The sequence below is a fragment of the Semicossyphus pulcher genome, unplaced genomic scaffold (assembly GCF_022749685.1).
Source record: "Semicossyphus pulcher isolate SPU_LCO1_2020_fin unplaced genomic scaffold, fSemPul1.0.p SCAF_25, whole genome shotgun sequence".
Lineage (NCBI taxonomy): Eukaryota > Metazoa > Chordata > Actinopteri > Labriformes > Labridae > Semicossyphus > Semicossyphus pulcher.
The window spans coordinates 9,276,815-9,299,411 of record NW_027211699.1 but is presented as its reverse complement, the minus strand read 5'-3'; the positions used below and the strand labels follow the sequence as shown (position 1 = coordinate 9,299,411).

At 43.1% G+C, this 22,597-nt stretch overlaps 2 protein-coding genes across 6 annotated transcripts; both read right to left on the bottom strand.

Annotated features, from left to right (window-relative positions):
- Positions 1 to 81: 81 nt before the first annotated feature.
- On the bottom strand, positions 82 to 10,096 carry LOC138604440 (ras-related protein Rab-35). Of its 2 annotated transcripts, none has more exons than XM_069676377.1 (7): positions 9,979 to 10,096; positions 7,477 to 8,376; positions 5,317 to 5,367; positions 4,132 to 4,255; positions 3,914 to 4,038; positions 2,875 to 2,999; positions 82 to 2,679 (listed from the first exon to the last, which is right to left on the bottom strand). In XM_069676377.1, the coding sequence occupies exons 2-7, from the start codon at positions 7,529 to 7,531 to the stop codon at positions 2,401 to 2,403; spliced, it is 759 nt and encodes a 252-aa protein (XP_069532478.1). In that variant the 5' UTR covers positions 7,532 to 8,376; positions 9,979 to 10,096; the 3' UTR covers positions 82 to 2,400. The 2 variants fall into 2 exon arrangements, with proteins under 2 accessions (XP_069532478.1, XP_069532479.1); XM_069676378.1 differs by having other exon boundaries at positions 2,430 to 2,660.
- A 1,052-nt stretch (positions 10,097 to 11,148) lies between these two features.
- srrm2 (serine/arginine repetitive matrix 2) lies at positions 11,149 to 21,828 on the bottom strand. Of its 4 annotated transcripts, none has more exons than XM_069675867.1 (14): positions 21,629 to 21,828; positions 20,616 to 20,867; positions 20,113 to 20,208; positions 19,786 to 19,971; positions 19,292 to 19,375; positions 18,559 to 18,624; positions 18,443 to 18,475; positions 18,218 to 18,337; positions 17,103 to 17,241; positions 14,768 to 16,968; positions 13,938 to 14,645; positions 13,743 to 13,817; positions 13,413 to 13,520; positions 11,149 to 11,635 (listed from the first exon to the last, which is right to left on the bottom strand). In XM_069675867.1, exons 2-14 carry the CDS (start codon positions 20,861 to 20,863, stop codon positions 11,581 to 11,583), a joined length of 4,119 nt encoding a protein of 1,372 aa, XP_069531968.1. In that variant the 5' UTR covers positions 20,864 to 20,867; positions 21,629 to 21,828; the 3' UTR covers positions 11,149 to 11,580. The 4 variants fall into 4 exon arrangements, with proteins under 4 accessions (XP_069531968.1, XP_069531966.1, XP_069531967.1 ...); XM_069675865.1 differs by having other exon boundaries at positions 13,417 to 13,520; XM_069675866.1 differs by having other exon boundaries at positions 13,417 to 13,520; positions 14,768 to 16,965.
- Between the last annotated feature and the right edge of the window lie 769 nt (positions 21,829 to 22,597).

Here is a 22,597-nt window from a genome sequence, read left to right as displayed (position 1 = left end):
GAGTTGAATCCTCCTATTATTACCGTTACACCTGAAGGCAGCACAGACCTGTATGAGGAAATACGCGACACAAACAGCAGCTCTGGATTTATTGCTTTATTTGGATTTGGACACTTTAGCTCGGCAACAGATTTACATTAAAAAAAACAACGTACTAATAAGTGGGACATTGTGGGCTTGTTCTGTGTTGAGGTTACACACAAACTGTAGTCTCGGATTATTGGCCTCATTTAAAATAAGGCAAACAGACTCGACAGCACTCGTCACACCTGTTAGTGGGTCACAGTTACACTTTAGTTACAACTGCAGCCAGTTTCCCTTTCAGTGGTCAAATACTTCCACTGGATTAAGAACAGACAAAGAAATTAAACATCAGATTTAACAGTGGTTCACTAGTGCAAAATTAAAGGAGCATACCAGTGTTTTTGGATCTCATACACTTTATCTCTCACCGCCGTATCAAAGCAGATTGTTGTGTTTTTGATTTATGAATGGATTTTTAATCAGCCTGCAGGCAGCAGCTGTTTGCTTTTGGTATCGCCGCAATATTAAAATCAACAAGCAGAGATTTCTTCAATCATGTCTGCGCCGACCTTTTCAGGGATGTTGTTTGTTCGAGGAAAAGAAGATGTTCTGTGATGTGAATTGTCTCAAGACGTCAGCTGCCTCGATGGAGGACAGGCTGCAACATTAACCCATCGAATACTGCAAAATTAATGCGCAGAGAAAGAAACAGATAAATGAGCAAATCTTAGAGCAGAACAGAAGCTGGGCGAAAGAGGTTTGACCCCAACGAGAGAGGAGGGATTTCTTATGTTCAAGTGGAAAAGTTGGGGTTAAGGCCTAAACGTTAAGAATTAACCCTCTGGAAATATTGAATGTCCAACCAGCATTTCATGGCAATTATGCGTGTTGACCCACGTTTTTAGGGTTTGGACTGTTGGTCAAACAAACTAGACGTCTGATGTCATCACATTGGCTTCTTGAAAAATTGAAAATAGATTCTTGACTCTTTTCGGATGTTTAAGCGAAAAAGAACTAGCAGATTAAAACAGAACAAATCAGGGGTTGCAGATTTCTAATCAATTGCATTAATAAGTTAAGCGGGGTACACACTACAAGATAATCAGGTTGATTTTGGGACCGGTTGTTTGATGGTTCTTGAGATGATCTCTCCAGATGTTCCTGTGGTGTGAGGGATGTTCAGAGTGATTTAACTTCCCCCGATCTGCTCGGAAGAACGTCGTGGCCGCACCGATTTGAAATATTAAACATGTTCAATATTTACGACCTGACGTGTGGGACAACCGAGCACGCGCTTTGTAGATTGTCACGTGGAACCAAACGATAGCCAATGGGGAAGCAAGCTGAATGAAGGACGAACCACAACAACCGCAGCCATGGCGACAAAAGCAAACGTGAAGCATAAAGTAACATGTACAGCTCGTGTTCACGCTGTCTCCACCACTTCATCCACACTTTGTTCTTTTTTCTTCCTGAATTTTCAGTAAAAAGTCCAAAAACTATCATCACCAGTTCTTCCTGCCCGTGGTCCGCCATGTTTGTTTACTTTAAAGTCCCGTTTGACCGCGAGAGATTTGGTGAGATTTCCAGCTGTGAGAGTTGGACTCTGGTTGATGGTGAATGAATCTGTGTGTGGTGTGCTGTTTGGGTCAGATCGTTGCTCTCCACACACTACAGGAACAAAACTGTTCAATCGATCATTATCTGTCGTCATGTGTGGCTCTCTCACATTTGTGTTAGGGTTTGTAAATCTTTTAGTGGGGCCACACATCAGCTTCTCTTAGAACCTTACATTGGAAATTTGGGTTGTGAAGTCTTGCACTCATTAAAATAAAGCTCAAAATTTGATGTCAACCTGCTGATTAATTTCTTGTATTTAGGTTGAAATTTTAACGTAACTTTGGCACAAATTAAAAGGCCATGTGTCACTGAAATATATAAGGATTCATCCTCTTAGAAACTGAATATTAAGAGAAGATTTTACATCACCATGACTGATATATTTCTTGTGTATCCGTTGAAACTTTACCCTTATGGTGGCACTTATGAGCAGGCCATGGGCCACTTTAAGTATTAGATCATGAATATCATCAGAAAATGTCGTGGTCATCCGGGCCATCAGTTGCAGAGATGCCAGGCTTCCTCCTCCCCACTCTAAAACACCGCAGAGTGCTTAAAGTGTGATTTGTAGTAAATGCACTTAAAATTCAAAAACACCAGAATGACCCTTTAACTGATGTAACCTCCAGGCTGCTACATGAGTCCGTGCAGACAGGCTGTACGTCCCTCAGCCTCAGTTACAGTCACACCAACAGTAAAGCAGACTGACCTGTAGCCTGTTGTCACTCGGCGTGGTAAACAGTGAACCGCACAGTTTCAAACATTCATGTCTGCAGGATCAAACGCTTCTCTCCTAAGGCACGGTTTTCCCAATCTTCTTTTAATGCTTTTCATGGAAGCGATGAGCGATGAGCGGCTTCTCGGCCTCAGCAACACTTCTTCCCTCTCTTCCTGCGGTCTCGGTCTCTCTGGGCGTTTATGTTGACCGTGTCCTTCTCCCGCTCTCGTTCCCGCTCCGCTCGGTTCTGGCTCTGCTTCTTGGCCCGGAGCACCATGTGGGTGAAGGCCATGAACATCTGAGAAACAAAACAACAACTTGTAGTCTTCAGATTTATTGTAAAATGTTGTACAGCTGCAACAAGCTATCTGACTTGTAACTTAAGGCAATAAGCAGAATAATCAATAAAAGATTTTAAGACAATTTTACAAAAGGAAAACACGAATCTACCCATGCAAATACGCATCACTTATATTATCAGGTGAACAGACGAACAAATAAGTGAATTTTACCTCTTCTACATTTATGTTCTCTTTGGCACTCGTCTCGAACACCCGAACCCCCATCGACTCCCCAAAACGCACAGCGTCCTGAGTGTCCACCTGCTTCCTGGCCGGGTCGTCGTTCTTGTTTCCCACTGAGAGAGCGAACAGGAAGCATCGGTTTATTTCTACTATTTCAGGACTCCTGCATGCTGGTACAAGTTTGTACATTTCTAAAATAATAAGAAACTGAAGTAGAGAGTAAAGACAGCAAGTATTTTAAGTGCATTCACAATCTGACTGAGATAGTGAGATTGCTCGTCGAACTAGACTCAAGATTTCTTTTAAACCTCACAGAAAGGAAGCTGTTTGAACGAGCTGAAACTTTTCAAAGAAGTCTTATTCATTTCAGCTACAGGAACATAGTTTTAGTTTTGGTTCCTGGGTCACAAAAAGTCTCCTCTGATAAACGAAGCATCGAAACTGCCCAACCTATAAATGAGCCAGTTTCAATGTTTAAAGAGTTGCACAGGAATTTCAAACGTGTGGCCTGTGTTTACACCTGTGTTACATTTCTGAGGATCTAAATGACTTAAAACAGGTAAAAAACTAGTTTTTGTGTGTTACACAAATATTGCATTGGACTCGGACTAACCTTTAAGAACAACAAAGACACACAACATTAACAAACATATCCAGGCAGCGCAGCTGTAGACCAGAAACTCTTCCGCTCTGCAAGGTAAAATTACTCTTTTTGTGAATGGAGTCTGGTGGGCTTTGAAGGGAGTGATGCAACAGCTTTTTCTGTCATTTTCAAAGAAAACGACCTTTCTGTAATATTGTCAGACACTGAGAACATCACTCTGAGCCCTTCAGGGACAAACACAAGCACTTTTAGTGGATGTTCTTTGATTGGGATCATTTGTGTTACAGCCAGCTTTGTAGACGCCGGCTGAAGCGATCTAACGGAGCAATTCCAAAACTTTTTGTGCCTATTAAGTCATTTAAATCCCAAAATATAAATAAATTTTAAGAATACCAGAATTCCTATTTTATAGAGATGACTCACCCAGGATCTTGCAGACGTTGTCACAGTTCTGGGAGATTTCGTTTAACCACCTCTTTACATTTACAAACGACTCTGGATTTGTCACGTCGTAAACAATAATGACACCGTGGGTGTTCCTGTAATACCTGGAGACAGAGAAGGTGAAACAGAATGAGACACACCAGGAGGATGCAGAGAACAGAGGAACATGAAACCAGCTTTAGTAAAGAGGTCATTACGTCGATGTGATGGTTCTGAATCTCTCCTGCCCCGCTGTGTCCCAAATCTGCAGCTTGACCCGCTCTCCATCGATGTCTACTGTTCGGATCTTAAAGTCGACGCCGATGGTGGTGATGTAGCTGCCTGCAGGACAACAGAGAACGGTCAAAGGTCACAATGACAGACAACATAGACACCCTGTCATACTATCTGTGTGCAAGCACAGGACCTGCAAGCATCCCTCGGCTGAGGCCTCTTTGCAAATACGGCTGCTACAGGCTTACACACTTTCATCAGATTAAGATTCAGACACACAGCATGACATCTTTTTCATTTTACCATCTGGGTGTTATTTTTCTGATTTTGAGGTCAATCCAATCAGAATTCTTTTGTTATAGGTTTTTTTTTTTTACGTTAATTCGTCTGTGTTAAAATGCCGCTGCAGTAGGAAGCTGATCTTCCTGTGTGGCTCAAAGTATTATCTGGCTGAAGTAGTAGAATTTGCTCTTTGCTTGCACAATGATTTTTATACACTGTTGATGTGAAGTGTGTCAGATCTTCAGTTTTTGTCCGACTGTTTTTTCTTTGTGTTTCAGATGATGTCACCTGATAATAAAGCCTGCATTGCTTTTTGAAAACACACACACGGTTTCTCTTTTAAAGCCCAGTCACAGCTGCAGACTCGAGATCACGTTGAGGTACGTAAGAACACTATAATAATTGTTGTTAATGCTGCTTTGTGTGTAAAATGACTGTGGGAGCAGAACAGCGTGCAGAATCAATTCTTGCCTCAAATGTTTCACTTGCTCCAGCAACTGTTAAAGAATGTTTTGGACATGAATACATGTGCACCTTTTTTTTCTTCTAAACACAGTTAAGTTTGTGAATGGATATGAGAAACATAAATCCCTATACGGGGGTTAATTCCTGCTGTGGCAGCTGCATGTCCTCGTTGCCAAGTTAAGCCCTTCACTCTCTCCGTGTCCATCCACACAGATGTTTTCACTTATTGTAGCCGATAGGGCCTCTTGACAGGAGGGTTTCAGTAAGAGTGTGTCGACATGGACAAGAGTATCCTGGTTATTGCATATTACCGTATCTCATGGAGCCTAAAGTGTCACTGAACTCTGTCCATAATGCACTGATAATAACAAGTATGGAGGGATTTTCTTTCATCGGACTTAAAGCAAGCTGTGGAAACTCACCAGAGAAGGAGTTGTCTGCAAAGCGGAGCAGAAGGCTGCTTTTCCCCACATCTGAAAGAGACACAGATCAGAGAGATTAATTAAGCAAGTAACTCAGGTTGAGGACATGAATGTGACCAATCAGGAAGAGCCAGGTATGTCTGGGTCCACCCCATCCTGAGTGACAGCCTTTCCAGTAATAACAGTCACGAGGAGCAGGAAAACAAAAGTGAAGTAAAGTAAGAAATGAGAGCAAAGGTTGAAACTACAATCCTGAAAAAAGTTCTCTTGATAAAATAACTGCAGAGAAAACTAGTGGCAACATGTTGAAAAGAGAGCGGACAAACCAGAATGAAGCAGCAGCAGGCAGCAAAAGATTTTACCTACGATAACAAATAGTTAGAACAAGATTCATTGTAATCTATCGAATGCGATATCTCTGAAAGCGAGGAAGAAAATATAAATCTTAAAATTGCTGCATTTGCTTTTCCCTAAACTGGCAAAATGCTGAATGTCTGCAGGCGAAAGGAAAGCACCTTTACCTCAACAAGTTTTAAAGGGGAGGGGGAGTCCCAGCAGTGACAAATGTGAAAGCCTGAAGAGCTGATGCAGTTTTAAATATGTGAATAAATAACACAGGGTTCTGCAATTCCAATGGTCGAGGCAGACCACTGAAAGAACTTTTGGGAACCATTATAGAGACTGAAACCTGTAACCGCCCTGACTAGCTGTCCTCAAACAACACTGAATGCCGCATGCTGCACAGGATCGCAGAAGCTAAGTTTTGTTGTATTCTTCTATGCAATGACAATAAAGTCCTATCCTAAACTGGGAATTCTTGGAAAATACTTCTCCTTGAGGAAACCTCCTGAAGTTGTTCCCCAAAAAGAACTTAAAACTGCGAAGATAGAAACACATCTTGTGCATAAATTGATACTAAAGTCAAAAGTAAAACAAGAACATTGTTGAGAAATGAAAGTCCAAATTGTACGAGAACTGAAAACAGATTCATGAAACTGCCTCTTGGTGATTAAGCTTCCTTCCACACAATCAATCAATAGCTATAACAGCATGTGCAGCATTCACAATACAATGTATTTGCTCTAAATAGTATCAATGCTTCACAGTAGACAGTACTGAGGGGATGAAATCTAATTACAGCACAATAATAACACGCTGCAGGTAGGAGGACGATCTAAAGCAGGTCTGTTCTCATTCCTCGTCCTCGACCTTGATCCAACTGCCAGCCTAAATCTTATTAATTGGACTTGGATTGATTTTAGAAAGCCTGGATCCGAGCCAATCTGAGGGATGTTTGTAAAGTGATTCCAATCAGATTACGAGCGATGCGTCGTTGTCTCATCGCTAAAAACAAACAACATCAAATCCAGAGAGATGAGAGTTCATCACAGTGCATCAGCTCATGCTTCCAGATTGTAAGCCTCTAACAAAATGAATTGTGAAAAAAGCCTATAAGAATTTCCCAAAGCCCAGAGAAGCATCTTCATATATCGCTTCTTTAGCTTAACCAGCCGACCAAAACCCAAAGACTTCATTTACTGTCATAAGTGACAAAGAGAGGCAGCGAATCAGTTTCAGTAAGTGAGTCAGAACTGATAAATGCCCTAAAAAATTCCCAACCTTACACATGGACAACTCGCTTCCAGAGAACAGCCGTGCTTACGTCCGATATCAAACCTCCGTGACGTTTCAAGCACTTTGAAGTGAGCGGGAAACATGATTTCTGCTGTTTGAAACTTGAAAAACACACGGCTGATGAAATTTGAAGCAGTCAGAGTGAACCAGTGGGTGGTCTGAAACTGGGCTGAACTGCTGTGGGGGGTTTATCCATTACAAATCACAGAGTTTGTTCAGTGTTGGAGTTGAGTCAAACTGTCTGCAAGTGCACAGTTAATGTAACAAACCAAGATTTGGTTGTCATATAAGCACATTTACTGTATTATCAAAGCATATTAATGCTTTTATACAATTGTATATAATGTGGGATGGACGAGAATAAGAGCCCGTTTTGCAGCTGCCGGCTGAAGCAACCTGTCATTTAGAAAGCGAAGTATTCAAAAATACTGCAATAACCCTTTAAAGCCATTTGTCATTTCTGGGACTCCATCAACAACATGCTTTCACTTTATATACGTCTCAAAAGAATGAAAATGTACTAACTGGAGTCTCCAATGATGAGCAGTTTAAAGAGATGATTGTAGTCCTTCCCTGCCATTTGGATGGCCTCTTCCTGTATTTCCAGGTAAAATCAGTTTCATAGGAGGAGGAGGAAATGATACTCTGTGTCTTCCCAGTGTTTTTGTTTCTGTTCCTACCTACCAATGCTACAAGCTCAGAGTAGCACAAGTCCAACAATCAGGCATTCCCATGCTGAAGAGAGGATGATTCCAGTTTAAAATCTGCACTTTCCAGTTTGGGTTTATCTTTGAGTTTCAGTTCAAATGCTCACATCATTTCCTTTGGTTTCAAAGTGAAACCACAGCAGCCAGCAGAAAATGAAGCGTTTCTGTAAAGCTCTGTACTAATGATTCATTCTCTACGGCGGAGTGCAATCGCATGCTTCCACCTTAGTTCCAGTTCCACCCAGTGACACTCCAGCGGGGGATTTCCAACTTGTAGCGACTCATAGATGTTTTGCATTGATTTTTTAACTTCACATATGTGTCAGTGTTGTGTGGACACTCCCTGGTTTCTCCTGCGGATTCGGTCCAACACTGAATGTAATGTCTTCACTGGGGTCCTTGCATTTATACTCCAGAAGTCCCACATTTAAGGCTCCATAACAGAGGTAATTGGGTGAGTTGATCTAAAATCCAGTTACAGCCCCGAACTCCTCCAATGCTCCATCATAAACTCCATCCCTTTTTAAGAAGTGAGAAACTGAGAGGTTCCTCTTTCTTACTCCAGTTCAGTAGTGGTTACATCTGCTGAGGTTCCTTAAAGCTGATCCCTTATTTTCACTTCAGTTCCTCTGCTGATTTGAAACAGTCAACCGTTCTCTGTTTCATTACATGAAGAGGACTTTCGCTTCTTGCTCCTTTAGCCCAGGTTTAAAAGGTGCTAAACAGAAAGAGGGAGAAAGAATTAATGAGGTTCAAGGAAATAAACTACTGTAATTATCAAAACATTTATGATTGATGTGTGCACTTTGTGCCCCTCCTTAAAGTGCCTCCCTGCTCCTCAAACAACAGCTGAGTCACTAAATATAACTTCCTCATCCTGCTTTATCCACCCCCATCCTATAACTTAACAGGGTTAGCTAGGTAGCAGCAACAGAAGCTCCTTGACAGTCAGACTCTCTTGCTGACATTGAATTTTCCTGAATAACTGAGTTTTAATAGGGAAGTAAAACAGTGGAGCTTGGCTGGCTAACGTTGGGGCAGTTTTCCATGAAAACAGGAAAGGCTGTCGCTGCTCACAAAGTATTTAAAGGGACCTTGCAAGTGTGAGCTAATCTAGCCTCGATCATTATTTGCGTGGCAGGACTAGTAATCGCTTTAAAAACGTGCATCTTAACTCTTATTTGTAAATCAGCGAAGATTAACACTATTTAATATACATTTCGGAATCTTGTTGAGTCTTAGATTAGCCATAATCCAATTCGGCTTGGTTTCAGTTGGCCAAACTGCTTTTGTTTTGAAAAAATATCAGACTTGAGCATCAGTTTTTGCCGTTTGCAGCAGACTGCAGTTGGGCATTTAATGGGAGACAGCGGCGTGAGCAAACGGCAGCAAACTACTGACTAAAAGTTTAATTTAGAATATCATTATATGTTTGTGTACGACGAATTAAAGACTAACACCTACCGTTTGAGATAAATACATAACACATATAAAATTGGATGGGAGCATATTCCCATAGACAAGCAGATTTATATATTCCAGATTTTGAACGTAGTTTGGTGCATCATGCCTACGAGCGCGAGACATTAGTGAGAAGCTTCAGGTCACAAGAAGGACGAACGCAGCACCACTGGTTCAACTGAAAGTCAACATTAACGTTTAAAAGAACTGTTGCTATGACACCAACTGTTATTAATATAGTTGTAAATGAGCCGTTTTAACAAGGAGGTTTGTGTGTGACACTGACGAATGATTCACCTTGCTAGACTCTTTCTAGGTTTAGGAGCGGTATACGCCGAACTTCCAATGAAAATATTCTGTTTTACAGAAACCGAATTCAATTATGCTTACATAAGCCTTTAAAGTTACCTGTATGTACGTTTGATAACGAAAAAACGTTCTTCAATTCGGCATACATTAAAACACTACTACATGCGCGTCTGGACGTTGAATTGGTATTTATTTGGATGGCTTTATGACTTTTGGCTACCATGACCCGTCGTTGTTTCTACTTCATCAGCGGCATGAAACAGGGTATAAGTAAGATTTTCGTTATGTTAGGTGTTGACTACTCTAACCGGAGTAGCAAAGACATAATACAAATTCATGAAATGTTCATTAGCGTTCGATACGATTTGAACCGCAGGTTAAAAGCGACAAAATATTGAAACTTCTAGATTTTCTAGCCAGTCCGGAGTGACCGTCCGTGGGCCTGACCCTGGCCTGGCACTGACTTGCTCCCGAAACCAAGACGTTAGGAAACTTCTCACTCTTTTTTGAGAAACTTTAAACTAGTCATTAGTTTAAAAAAAATACTTACTTTAGTCTTTTTGTTGTACTTGGTGCTCTGACAGTGGGTCATGTTTATAGATCCGCGGAAGGCGTTGTTTTTGTCCCGGAGGAGTACGCTGGATCTCCGCTCCGGTCGGAATGTCTCCCCGCCGACCACACCTGACTGTCTGCAGCTGATGACCCATTCTCATCATCTGATGCTGCGTTCACGTCATGTGGGAAAAAACCTATATCATTCAACTTGCACGGGCCAACTCGGGGCCTACTTCAAAATATTCTATTTTTTTCAACTTCATTTAGTATGCAAGGTTACAAATACAAATGGGAACAGGTTACACAACTAATAAACAAAAAAAATAGTTGTTCTTATATATTAAGAAATTCGACCTACTCTCAGGCCCTGTTTGCTATGTGTTTTGTTTGTGTTTTTGGTATGCTTTAATATGCTTATTTGATTTTATATACCTGTCTGTACCTTTATATGAAAACGTTTTATTTTAATTTTGCTGCCCATATTGACTAGGACTCCCTGGCAGACAAGATGATTTATCTCAAATTGATACGATCAGTTAGAATAAATTGTGATTTGTGTAAAATGAAACTACAAATAACGACACACCCAAGACAGATGCTGTCATCCCAGTTGTGTCATTGCAAACGCAGACAAAATCCATATCCAGTCAGTTAACATTGAGTAATATTTCCAAACACTTCCCTTCACCCTCACACAAAAAAGCTTAGACAACTTGTCAGAAATACATGAGTCATTCTACCACAGTTTCCGGGATAGTAAACTGCTGAAGGGTGCAATAAGCCACTTCTTTTTGGCATGATTTAAAGCTGTACACTAATTAAAAAATGTGATAAATACCTAACAGCACATGATCATAGAATATGTCTACCATGGCGCTTAACATGGACAGAAGAGGTATAAACTTAGCCTCTTAGATTTACTTTATTACTAACTGGGTCAGCTGATTACCTCTGGCCTCGGTCATTTATATACCCTGTAGTATTGGGGATTAACATTAACACATTTTGTTATGGTGAATAAATCCCATTAAGATCAAACCCAGTATGTATTAGTTCATCTATTATTTTTCTTAACTTCCTGTCTGGTTCTTAGCTTCAAGCCCATTGGTTCATACTGAAAGCTCTCTAAAAACACCACATAAATATATATAATTCAACACAAATAAAATGTACAATGTGTTTTATTATTATTAACCATTTCAACAAAGAAATTAACCACATTTCAGCTTCTGTTACATCTGTTACATTGTAATAACCAAAATACAGACAGCTCATATCTACAGGTATAACTCAACAGACGGTACAAGTACAGAGGAACATTGTTAGAGTTACATTTTACTTTACTGTGTTTGTGTGTGTGTGATGTGCACGTTTCTTATTCAGCCCATAAAAAGAAATGTACAAGCCAGCCTTGGGTCATTGCTGCTTAAAACAAACACATTGTTGATAACTGGCTCAGACCAGTGCCCAGACATTCACTGTTCTATATCTACTGACCGCCGGCTGTCAAGTCCGTGTTGTCGTCCAGTTCAAACCATCCGGCCGTGAATGGGGAAACAACTCAGAGGAGAAAAGTAAAAGCTGTCAAGCGGTCTTCTCATTTCCTGCGTCTGCCGCTGGACGTGTGGCTCGGTGACGGTCTGCTGCCGGTCCTACCAGGAGGAAAGGAGGGAAATATTTATGATCCATCGTGGCAATAATTCACAAGACAGCCAGTTTAATACACACAGCTTCTTGGTTTTGTTTGCATTCTTATCAGCCTCTAGCGCCTCCCTTTGGATGACATCATGCAGGTTATAAAAGATGGCAAGCTTTGATTTTTTATGTCTCTGCCAAGTCAAGTTTCCCAGTTAGCTAGTAGTGCAAGTGGTTTGGATCATATCACAGTTTATAGGTATGGTTTGGATCTTTTTTTTATTGCATGAGCAATAAAAGTGTAGTGCGGTCTAACATCCTCCAAAGCCACACCAATGCCTGATCACTGGACAGTGGCTGTCAAGGTCAACACTTCTTACTAAGGTTGTTAAAGTATAGATGCTTCAATACTTTTGATACCACACGTCTAAAACGATAACATTTAAAAAACACAGATCTACAATCAGAATTCATTTTAAAGCTGCCACGAGAAAAAGGGAGAGCAGCAGTGGTCGAGCTACCTAAAGAAAAGGTAGTAGAGGTCGAGCGTTGTTATTGAAAACAAAGTGGTAAGACAGAAATGAAACCTTATTTTCTGATTGTTTTACAGCCGTTGCACTCCTAAAAAAAAACAGATTAACACACCTACACCACACCACTAAGATTCTGTTTCATCCTGTCTGCAGTGTGTGTCCTCTCTGCCCTGTCCTCTGTCACACCTGCAGCCTTTATGCAGCCATGACGCAACAGACTGTTCTCATTCACAGGTTGGAAATAATTGACATGTCTCTTTCGCGTCTCGAAGATGTACAAGGTACCCTTTAGCATCTGTTGCAGACAGACAGAGCAGAGGAGAGAGAGAGACAGGAATGTCATCTGGTTTTCTCTCTGAACTCTCTACAAACTGTTGGCTGAAGGCGAGGCACCACTGCCCAATGATTGACGCACAGAGATATCCCAAAACACGGCGAAATAATAGGAAAATGCAGACAAAGGGCAGATAAAGCCACTATGCACTTGAGTGAATTATCAGTTATGATTGAGAGGGATTATTTTTCTGAGTCTATACATAATTTCTTAGGGAAAAACATGCATTTCATTACCATTAACAGTAATTTAAATGTGTTGATGTGTTCAGTGACCTTTTCTGAACAAGCACTGTGTACAGATTAATATTTTAAAACAAACAAAATCCTCAATTTTGTCCACATCTTTTTTGTTGCTTGGTAGACATCTATTTTTGCAATTTGCACAGGTAAGGCACCGTGTCCACAAAGCACCTTTTTTGAGTTGTTCCCAATGAGGACAGAGCGTATGCGGCCGCCTAGAGGCCGCTGCACCCTTTTTTCAGAGCGCGCCGCCTTTTTTGGTTGCGGCCACTCCGAGCATTTAAGTTGAAAATCTCTGAACTTTCCAGAAAGGTGCTGGTGTCCTTACTGCCGATTTTTTCAGGCAACCAATTAGATGAGGCGCCACTCGTCACCATGGTTACCACCAAACATGGAGGAGCAACTTGTTTTGGCCGTTTCTGTCAACTCGGAGCTTGATAGAGACAGCAAAGCCCATTTGTGGGAGCATATCTGTCGGACACTAAATGTTGCTAGTAAGTGTTGTGCTTTTATCGCTCTACACGTTGTAAGCTTGTTGTTGTCATAGAAACAAAACCTGCGTGCAGTGTTTCTTCTCTCACCGCACAAGCGCTTCATCCCAGCGCTAAGTGGACACGGGGCCTAAGTTTCTGGTGTAAGTTATTGGCACACTCTTTGCATTTCCTGTCAAGCAGTAGCTACAGACCTACGGCTCGGAGAGGACGGCGCTGCTCTCATGTATCTTGGAGGAGAATAACTGAGCGAGCGAGAATCTCTCAGTGAATCGGCTGGCACCCTCCCCGGCCTGTCAGGGCTGTGAGGAGAACATACAATTGTCAAACAAAGTTTCACAGGTAGCATACTGCTGCAGGAGTCTAGTGTGGTGATATGTAGTTCACTTATTCATTCACGTACACTGTCTTTCTGCGAGAAATTATTCATCAGTTCAATGTACAGCAGCTTTTAAGCACCGGGATCGAAGTTCTGATTCAATTCCTTATGAATGACATTAAGTCTGCAGAGCTCCTTCTCTTACCTGTTTTTCTTGGGTTCCTTTTCATTCTCTGATGAGGATGACGACGATGGAGAGCTTTGAGCTTTGACGGCTTTACTGTTAAGAAGAAAAAGTGAAAAGAGTCAGAACATGTTTGTCAATATTTGATCATAAAAGAAGTGTGCTGCAGGCCTGGATTTTTCTGTATCTAATGTCCTAACTTTCTCTCCTGCTCACCCTTTTCCTTGCTCCACTTCAGAGTCAGAGCTGTCAGAGGAGGAGGAGGAAGAGGAGGAAGAAGAGGACGATGAGGACGAGGAGCTGGAACTAGAGCTGCTGCTTCTGTTAGCTTTCTTGTTTGCCTCCTTCCCGTTTACAGCGCTCTCACTTCGGACTGTTCGGTCTGACTGAGGAGGGGCGGGCACAGGCGCAGGCGCAGGCGCAGGCGCAGGCGACTGCTTCCTGCTTGGACCACGTGACGACTGTTTGCTTTCTGGCTGGCTGCCGGCTGGAGACCTCCTGGAGGGCACATCGGAGCGCCTGGAGTCTGGCTGGGAGCCTCTGCCGCCTGATGCAGGAGCATTGGATGAATCTCTGGAAGGTCGCTGTGAAGAAGAGGAACGACTTTTCTGCTCTCTATCCTCTCTCTTCTTGTCGTCTCCCTCATCCCTCCTTTCTCTCTCTGTTGGTGCTTTTGTGTCTTTCCTCTCACGTGCCGGAGAGGGAGAGGATGAAGAGGAAGAGGAGGAGCTTGAAGAAGAGGAGGATGAGGAGGACCTGCGGGGTTGGGGAACGTCTTTAGGGGGCAGACGCTCCTTTTCCCTTTGTCTCGCTTGTTCTTCCTCCCGCTGCCTGATCCTCTCAAGTTCCCTTTCCCTCGCTCTTTCTCTGGACAGAGAGCGACTGCTCCTCCTCCTGCGCTGCGGAGAGGGAGAGCGACGGGACCTGGAAGGAAAAAAAAGAAAGGTTGATTATAATTTCAGCCATTAAAATTTGCTTCCCAGGTTTAAAAATACACAAAGAAGCCTTTAAGAGTAGTCAGGTGTAAAGGCAGGTTCTCATCTCACCTGATGGGCGGGCTTCTCCTTCGTGGGCTTCTGGACCTGGATCTGCTGTGCCTTCTTGGACTTCGGGACCTCCTGACAATCCTCTCCCGCTCTCTGTCCTTTTCCCTCTCTCTCTCCCGCTCTCTCTCTCTCTCCCTCTGCCTCTCTCCATACCGCTCTGACCAGGGCAGAGGAGGAGATGGTCTCCTGGATCTGGAGGGGGGTTCCTGATACTGTCTTGGTGGAGTGCGACGGGCTGGGGAGGTGTGGGAGGTTTTCTGGGGAGGAGAACGTGACCTCCTCGATGAGGGGCTGGACCTCACAGGCCTTCTGGCTGCTTCCCTCTCCCGCTCTCTCCCTCTTTCCCCGACTTTCACCTCCGGCCTCCTTTTTTCTACTTCAGCCTCGGAGGGAGAGTATCTGCTGCTGCCTCTGCTGGGGTCTGCTCTCTTGGGCGGGGAAGGGGGCGGACTGGGGCTGTCTATCTGTGTGGGGCTATATCTCTCCTGACCTCTGTTGACGGGGGGGTAACTCTCTGCAGGAGCTCTGTGGGAGGCTCTTTCCCTTTCTCGTTTGTCTCCTCCTGCATCTCTCTCCTTCTGAGCTCGTCTGTCGCCCTCAGAAGCAGACGGAGAGCTTTCCTTTCTACCGTTGGTTATGTACCTTTGAACTGCAGCACCGATGGCAGCCGGTGCATTTTTAGGAGGGCTACTTTTCTCCCTGCCTCCTGAGCCAGCCTTCTTTGCCTTCCCTTCATCTTCAGAGGATGAGGAGGAAGAGGAAGAAGAAGATGAAGAGGAGGATGAGGAGCTGTCGCTGTCACTGTCGCTGCTGCTACCGCTACTGCTGCTGCTACCACTACTGCTGCTGCTGCTCTCTCTCTTTTTCTCAGCCTGTTTCACCTCTTGTTTGTCTTTTCTTGGGGGGCTTCTCGTCTTCTCTTGACTCACGTTCGCCTTATCTGTTTCAGCTCTTCCTTTCTCTGAAGCTCTCGGTCCATCTCGCCTGCTCTCTGCAGACGGTCGGACAGCCTCATCTCTCTTTCTGCTGCTGTCTTGACCGGGCTCTCGGTCTTGATCCCTCTGCTTGTTCAGATGCCTGTCCCTCTGCTCCTTAGCAGGCTCCCGCCTCCTCTCCTCATCCCTTTCTCTTTGACGCCCATTGGTGACAGGAGAGCGCGAGGGGGGTGACACAGAATCGCGAGATGGGTGTCCATCCCTTCTTCGGTCATTTTTCTGTTGGTGAGGAGACCCCTCTCTTTCCTGTCTCCTCCCAGTGTCTCTCCTGTTGTCCCTTTCATTTGGCACCCTAGTGTGCACATCTCTCTCAGTCCTGCGCTCCCTCTCACCACTCCTCTCCCTCCTTGCCCTTTCCTTCTCAGGGGGAGGAGATGGGGATGAGGAGTCTTGTCTTGCCTTTCTGTCCTGCTTACTCCTGTCTTTTTCTCTGCTCCTTTCCCTCTTATTCTCCTGCTTAGATGATGGAGGAGGAGGAGGAGGTGGAGGAGGAGGAGAGGGGGAAGAGGATGAGGAGGAGTCATGTCTGGTCCTCTGAGGAACACTCTTGTTTGCTTTGTCCCTCCTTTCTCTGCTTCTTGAGCGCCTCCCTTTTTCGGCCTCTCTGCTTCTTGGGCGCCCTCCTTTCTCCATGTCTCTGCTCCTGGAGCGCCTCCCTTTCTCCACATCTCTGCTCCTGGAGCGCCTCCCTTTCTCCATGTCTCTGCTCCTGGACCGCCTCCCTTTCTCCGGTTCTCTGCTACTTGAGCACCTTCCCGTCTTCAGTTCTCTGGTCCTCGAAGGCCTCCTTTTCTCCACGTCTCTGCTCCTGGACCTCCTTCCTTTTTCCCTCTCATTTTCTCTGCTCCTTGAACGCCTTACTTCCTCCACCTCTAAGCTCCTTGAGCGCCTCCCTTGCTGTCTCTTGTCTTCTCTGCTCCTTGAATTCCTTCCTTTCTCCATCTCTCTGCTTCTGGAGCGCCTTCCTCTCTCTCTTTCATTTTCTACGCTCCTGGAACGCCTCCTTTTGTCCATCTCTCTACTTCTGGAGCGCCTCCCCTTCTCACTCTCCTTCTGTTTGCTTCTGGATCTCCTTCCTTTTTCCCTCTCTCTGCCTTTTTCTGTCTGTGGTGGTGGAGAGGGGGATACGGAGTCATGTCTCCTCTTCGCTGAGGTCTTCTCTGGCTCCCTTGGTCGCTCTCTTTCTCTATCAAGATTTGGCCTCTTCTAGATGCAAGAAGAAAGATTTTAAACAAAAATAGAGTAAAATATCTTTATAGCATTATAAATTAAATGTGGGATACTGTAAGCTAAAGAAACATGTTAAACTGAAGGTTTCAAAGCCTCAGCCTCAGCCTCACCCCTTCGCCTGCATGAGGAGGTGGGCTGAGCTCCTCGTAGCCCCGTCGCCTCCTGTCTGGCGATCTCCCCTTTCGTCCTTCATCAGCTTTTCTTGAAGGTTGTTCTTGTTGGCGTGATTTCAGAGGAGCTGGAGACGGGCTATTGAAGAAAAATAGTGCATGATTTTGATCAGATTTAGCTCAATGTATTATTATACATTTAAACAAACTAATTTGCACAATGTAAGATCCAAAAAATGTCTAAAGGCAGTTATTTTCTTTGCCATTAAGGAGATAAATATGAGTGCAGAGTATGTTATGGACAAGGATGTAATTTACAGTGTTTTGCCTGACTCAGATATAAAGCAATTTTTCATAGCCAGAGTAAAGGAAGAGAAGAAGAAATGCAGTGGCTCAAGGTCAAGGCTGCAGCTACTTGTGTGCAATGCATCTTGGTACATGTAGGCACTGCTCACACAGGTAGGAGCAGGAGAACTCAACTCTCTCTGTCAGTTTATCTCCATCCATCCATCATCTACACTGCTTATCCTGGGTTACGGGGGGGGGGGGGGGGGGGGGCTGGAGCCTATCCCAGCTGTCATTGGGTGAAAAGCGGAGTTACACCTGGACTGATCACCTGTCAATCAAAGGGCTGACACTTACACCACTTTCCCACTGAAATTAGCGTGTTGACGCAGGTTTTTGAGACCCGGGAAGACCTGCTTATAGATGCCGATTGTTTCTGTTCCCACTGCCAGTGAAGTATACTCCTTTCGGTCTCTTTTCTCCTGCGTTAAGGAGTCGCAGAAGTTACCGACGGAGCATAGCATCGCACTGGAAAGGGGGCGGAGATTACCGTGTCGAAACGGGTGTTGTGTTCCCATCAATGCCGATCGGAGCCGAGGCGATAATTACCCGGGTCTACCGCAGAGGTATTGATCTGGGTCTGAATGCTGATTGTAACCTTTCCCACTATGCAAAAAAGACGGCTGTTAGCGGGTTTTTTGACCAGTAGGAAAGCGGCTATAGAGACAGTCGTTGCTGGAGTCACCAATGAACATAATGAGTATGTCTTAAATTACAGCCAATTACAGCCGGGATAAGTGGTATATATTATGGATGTCATCATCTCATACCTGTTGGCGGAGCTGGAGGAGGCGCTCCTTTGTCGCACTGCCTTTGCTTTTGGAGGACTTGAGTCTTCACCCTTTTTTTTCTTCTTTGACACTTTCTGCTTCTCATCTGAAGAACTTTGACTGGGTCAGGAGAAAAATAAGTTTATAAGCAACACCGTCTATGAACCCATATTAAATTTAGTGCCCGTTATAGAAGACTTATATTGCATAAGAAAAAACACTCACCTCTCTTCTTCTTCCTCATCTTCTGATGCCTCACTGAAACACAAATTTCTCAGTCAATCCCCATCCATGTGAAACAACGAAATAATAAGATCGATAAGAATGCAGTGATGGTATACCGTTTCTTTTTCTTCTTTTTGGATTTCTTCTTCTCTCGTCGAGGAGACGGGGAGGGGCTCTCTGAGCTGCAGACAAAGAAACAATAAAAGTGTCAGACATTTTCTTTCTGTCGTCGGGACTATAGCTGTGTCTCAAATCGGGGCTGCATCCTTCCAAGGGCGCGGCCTACGGAGGATGTGTCATGGGTGGACGCTAAGGCCCAACTGAAATGAGACGGTCTGGTCTACGGACGATTTCCTGTTTGTGTCACCAGCTGTTCCCACCCTTACCCTAACGTTACCAAACGCGGCGCCTCTCGCCTAGCAACAGGTAGCTAGAGGGCTAACTAGCTATCATATCTAACGTCACATAACTTAACCTATTATTTTAAAGATAATAGTTTCAAAGCCCCTTTCGTGTTTTAACATTTGTAATGCAGCTATTCAATTAAGTTGAAACTAAAAAAACTTCTTAAAGCATCCTCGGCCTTTTAAGAGTCCGCCATCTTGTTTGAATTTGGAGCGCAATGAATCTTGGGATACGTTGGGGACATGAAGGATCCATCGGGTGCATCCTTCACAGCCCAAGAAAAGGAGGACGCATTTGTCGGACGCATCTGAAGGAGCCCATGAAACTGGACAGCCATCAACGCGCCGCTGTGACTCAATCGGCCTTCAAATACGTTGTCTGAAGGATGCAGCCCCTGAATTGGGACACAGCCTGTTTCTGTTCTCTTCAAGCTCATTTGCTCACCTGTCTCTGTTTTTGTTTTTCTTCTTCTTCTTCCGACTGCGCTTCTTGGGAGGAGAATCTGAGTGGTCTGAGTCTTCCACCAAACTGAGGGTGTAAAAGAAACAGACTGCAAGTTAGGGACAGAAAGATGCAGGGTGATGAATGAACATAAATCATTGTAGTCAGTGAACATAGCTGTGATCATGTTTTAGCCTCTTTACAAACTGAACCATCCTCCAGGGAAGAAATGTGGTGTGTGATTTATAAAGAGTATTACAGAGTTACAATTACAAACATGGGGCCTTTAGACATGCATGGACCGTGTATCCTTAAAACGGTTGAAGTTTGTTTTTATGTCCATCTTGCAGGTACCCTCACTTCTAGTTGTGTTGTACATTGTGTGCATTATTATTTTTAGCCTCAGTGTCAGGCTCTGTTACTGTACTGAAATGAAAAGAGGCATTCATTTGATATGCACACTAGCACTGTGGTTGAGTTCTGTGTGTCCTTCTCACGTGTATTTCTGCTGTTGCAGCTTCTCCCTCTCCAAGCGTTCCTGCTCTCTCTTCTCCTTCTCCTTCTCCTTGCGATCAGCATGGAAGGATGATCCGTCCACATAGTCACTGGAGATGCCAAAAGCAGCCCGAAGACGATCATTCTTCTGCTGGTTGGCAGCAGCCAGAGCATGAGTCTCTGTTGCCCTGAGAGAAAACAGACGGACAGCTTTGTGTGACTCAAACTGTGCGATATGAACAATCAAACTACTTACGCCATCAAAACATTTCTTCTTTTGCGAAGCTAGAGCCACATAATTTCTTATTGTCTGATTTTGTTACACTTACGTTGGTCTCTCATTGGGGGCGGGAGCCGGCTCCTGCTTCTCCTGGAGCATCATACGGAAACTGTTCACCTTCTCCTCGATTTCCTCCGCTGAATACCTGATGACACAAACACAGAAGGATATTTAACATTGTACAGATTACAAGCCATATTTTTGCTTGTACTCTTATTTGCCTGTGGTAAGCTACTGTTTACTTTAGTTCTTTGTTTAATAGTGCGCTACATAATTCCCTTTGAACCAGAACTCTTAATGAAAAAAAACCATGTCATTGCACACTGAATGTTAATACAATTTAAATAGGACTGAAACAATTTCTTGACGCATTAACAAGCTGACAAGTAAAAATTCAAAACGTTTGTAGTTACAGCTTTAAAAATGAGAGGGTATGCTGTAAAAACATTCACAACCGATTCTTGTGGTGGACATTTGTAATCATTTTAGACATATGAGCACCCAGATTAAAAACCAATTAATTAATCAATGATAAAAACAGCTGATAAATACCCTTGCTCCTCCATCATGTCCTGCAGCTCTGCACACTTGACCTCAAGCTGCCTCTTCCGTTGGTGCTCCAGGATGTCAGCATTGGGCTGCCTGTTCAACTGACTCTCTAGCCTCTCCCGGTCCTTCTCATCCCGCTCCCCGCCACGCTCATCCCGTGGCCTTTTGACCCGCAGGCTCGACAGGTTCCTCTGCACATAGCCATTAGTGCCACTGCCCCGGGGAGTCGTCAAGCCAATGCCATTGTACATGGCTCTGCAGGAAACAAAATACAGATACACTAAGTGGTTGAACCAGCAATTTACTCTTGGTATTGAAAACAAAATAAAGAATTAAAAGGTAATACAAATAATGAAAGAGAAGATAATTAATCTGTGTCTCACAATAAGCACAAGCTTCTGCACTTTATCCCTTTGCCATTTTAAGCATTTTATTATACTGAGGGACTTTGTTCTAAAATGGCTGACATAAATAAGCTAGAAGTGAATCAAGACTACAACACTAACTGAATTTTAAGTCGTAAATAATATATAGGTTGTTAACAACAGAGCTTTAATAGCAATGCAGTTAAATGAAACCACAGAAACTTAAGCACAGAACTATAATACAAGCGGCATTTTGTTGACAGTTTTGTTTCGAGTGTAGCCCGGGTTCTTTGCAATGTAACGTAGCTGCTGGAAGGCTTACGAAGAATTAAGTGGATCAATGTGTCTCTTTCCAGTTGTATACATAATGACATTCTTGTTAAAGTCTTGTTAGTGTTTAATAGTTATATTTGATTTGCATTAACACGTGCGCCAAAACAGGCCTGTTGCTACCCATTAATGTACGAAAGCAAATTTCATATAAATAAGGCTAAGACAAACCATATAACACTACATTAGGACCAATTGAATAAAACTCACAGGGCTAAGACTCACATGTAGTTTAAAATGACACGGGATGAATTAAATGCCATACATTTATCAAGGCCCAACTTCTAAAAAAGCTAGCTAGCTAACGTATTTGTTACGTACCTGTGTTTTCTCCGGAAGCGAAGTGAAAACTACGTCGCAAGGTATTTGTTGGCAAAAAAATATCCTGTAGAATAAGAGGCCGAAACAGTCCTTATAATACCTGCGTCTATAGAAAAGTAAAAATAAAGAAATATGGCTAGTTAGCTTTCAGCTTGCTAGTTAGCTTCAGCTAGCTGATCTTGTCTCCAACTAAAGGAGGAACGAGATGAAACCAAATGACGTCAGACGTACGGAACGTCTGAATTGTGGTGCGTTCAAGTGTTGTGGCAAGCGTGTACAATAAATGTTTGATCAGAATTTTGCTGAGAAAGTTTATAAAATACGCAAAAGAAAACATCTATGTAAAGATATAACGTAAACAATGTAAATGTCTGATTGTGTGACTATCCTTCAATTACGTGTTAGAAAAATGTGAAACAGAATTTTTTTGTCATAGTCTGTATTATAAACAGAGCCAAAAATGTATGAAATTAGCCTGGTTGCCATAATAGGCATCTTAAAATATCAAAGTATTTTCTGCTCTACCATGCCTGGCATAAAAACAATAGTAGGGAATCAAGATTCTTGACCTAAGAGCATTTTCTGGCCTCTGTATGGCAATTACTTTGTTTTGGGGGTTTTTTTGTTTTGAAGTCCTGAAATTTATGGTAACCATAGTGACTGTCCTGTATTTGTTTGGAAAACATGTATCAGGGTCCCACAAGTAATTTTGCCACAGGACACCTTAGTTTTTTTACTTCAGCCTTGGTGTAATATGTAAAATTATTTATCCACCTCAAATATCTTTCAGACAAAGTTAAAGGGGGAAATGTGTTTTTCTGAGACTATGTATATTTGTCAACAGTATATAGAAACCAGTCCAGGTTTGTTTGTAGTGGGTAACCATGATTTTTCATTTTTAGAACTTTAAAGTTTCAATAAATACAACAAATACTTTTGTTCAGTCACTTAAAGTTGATCAGTTGAAGT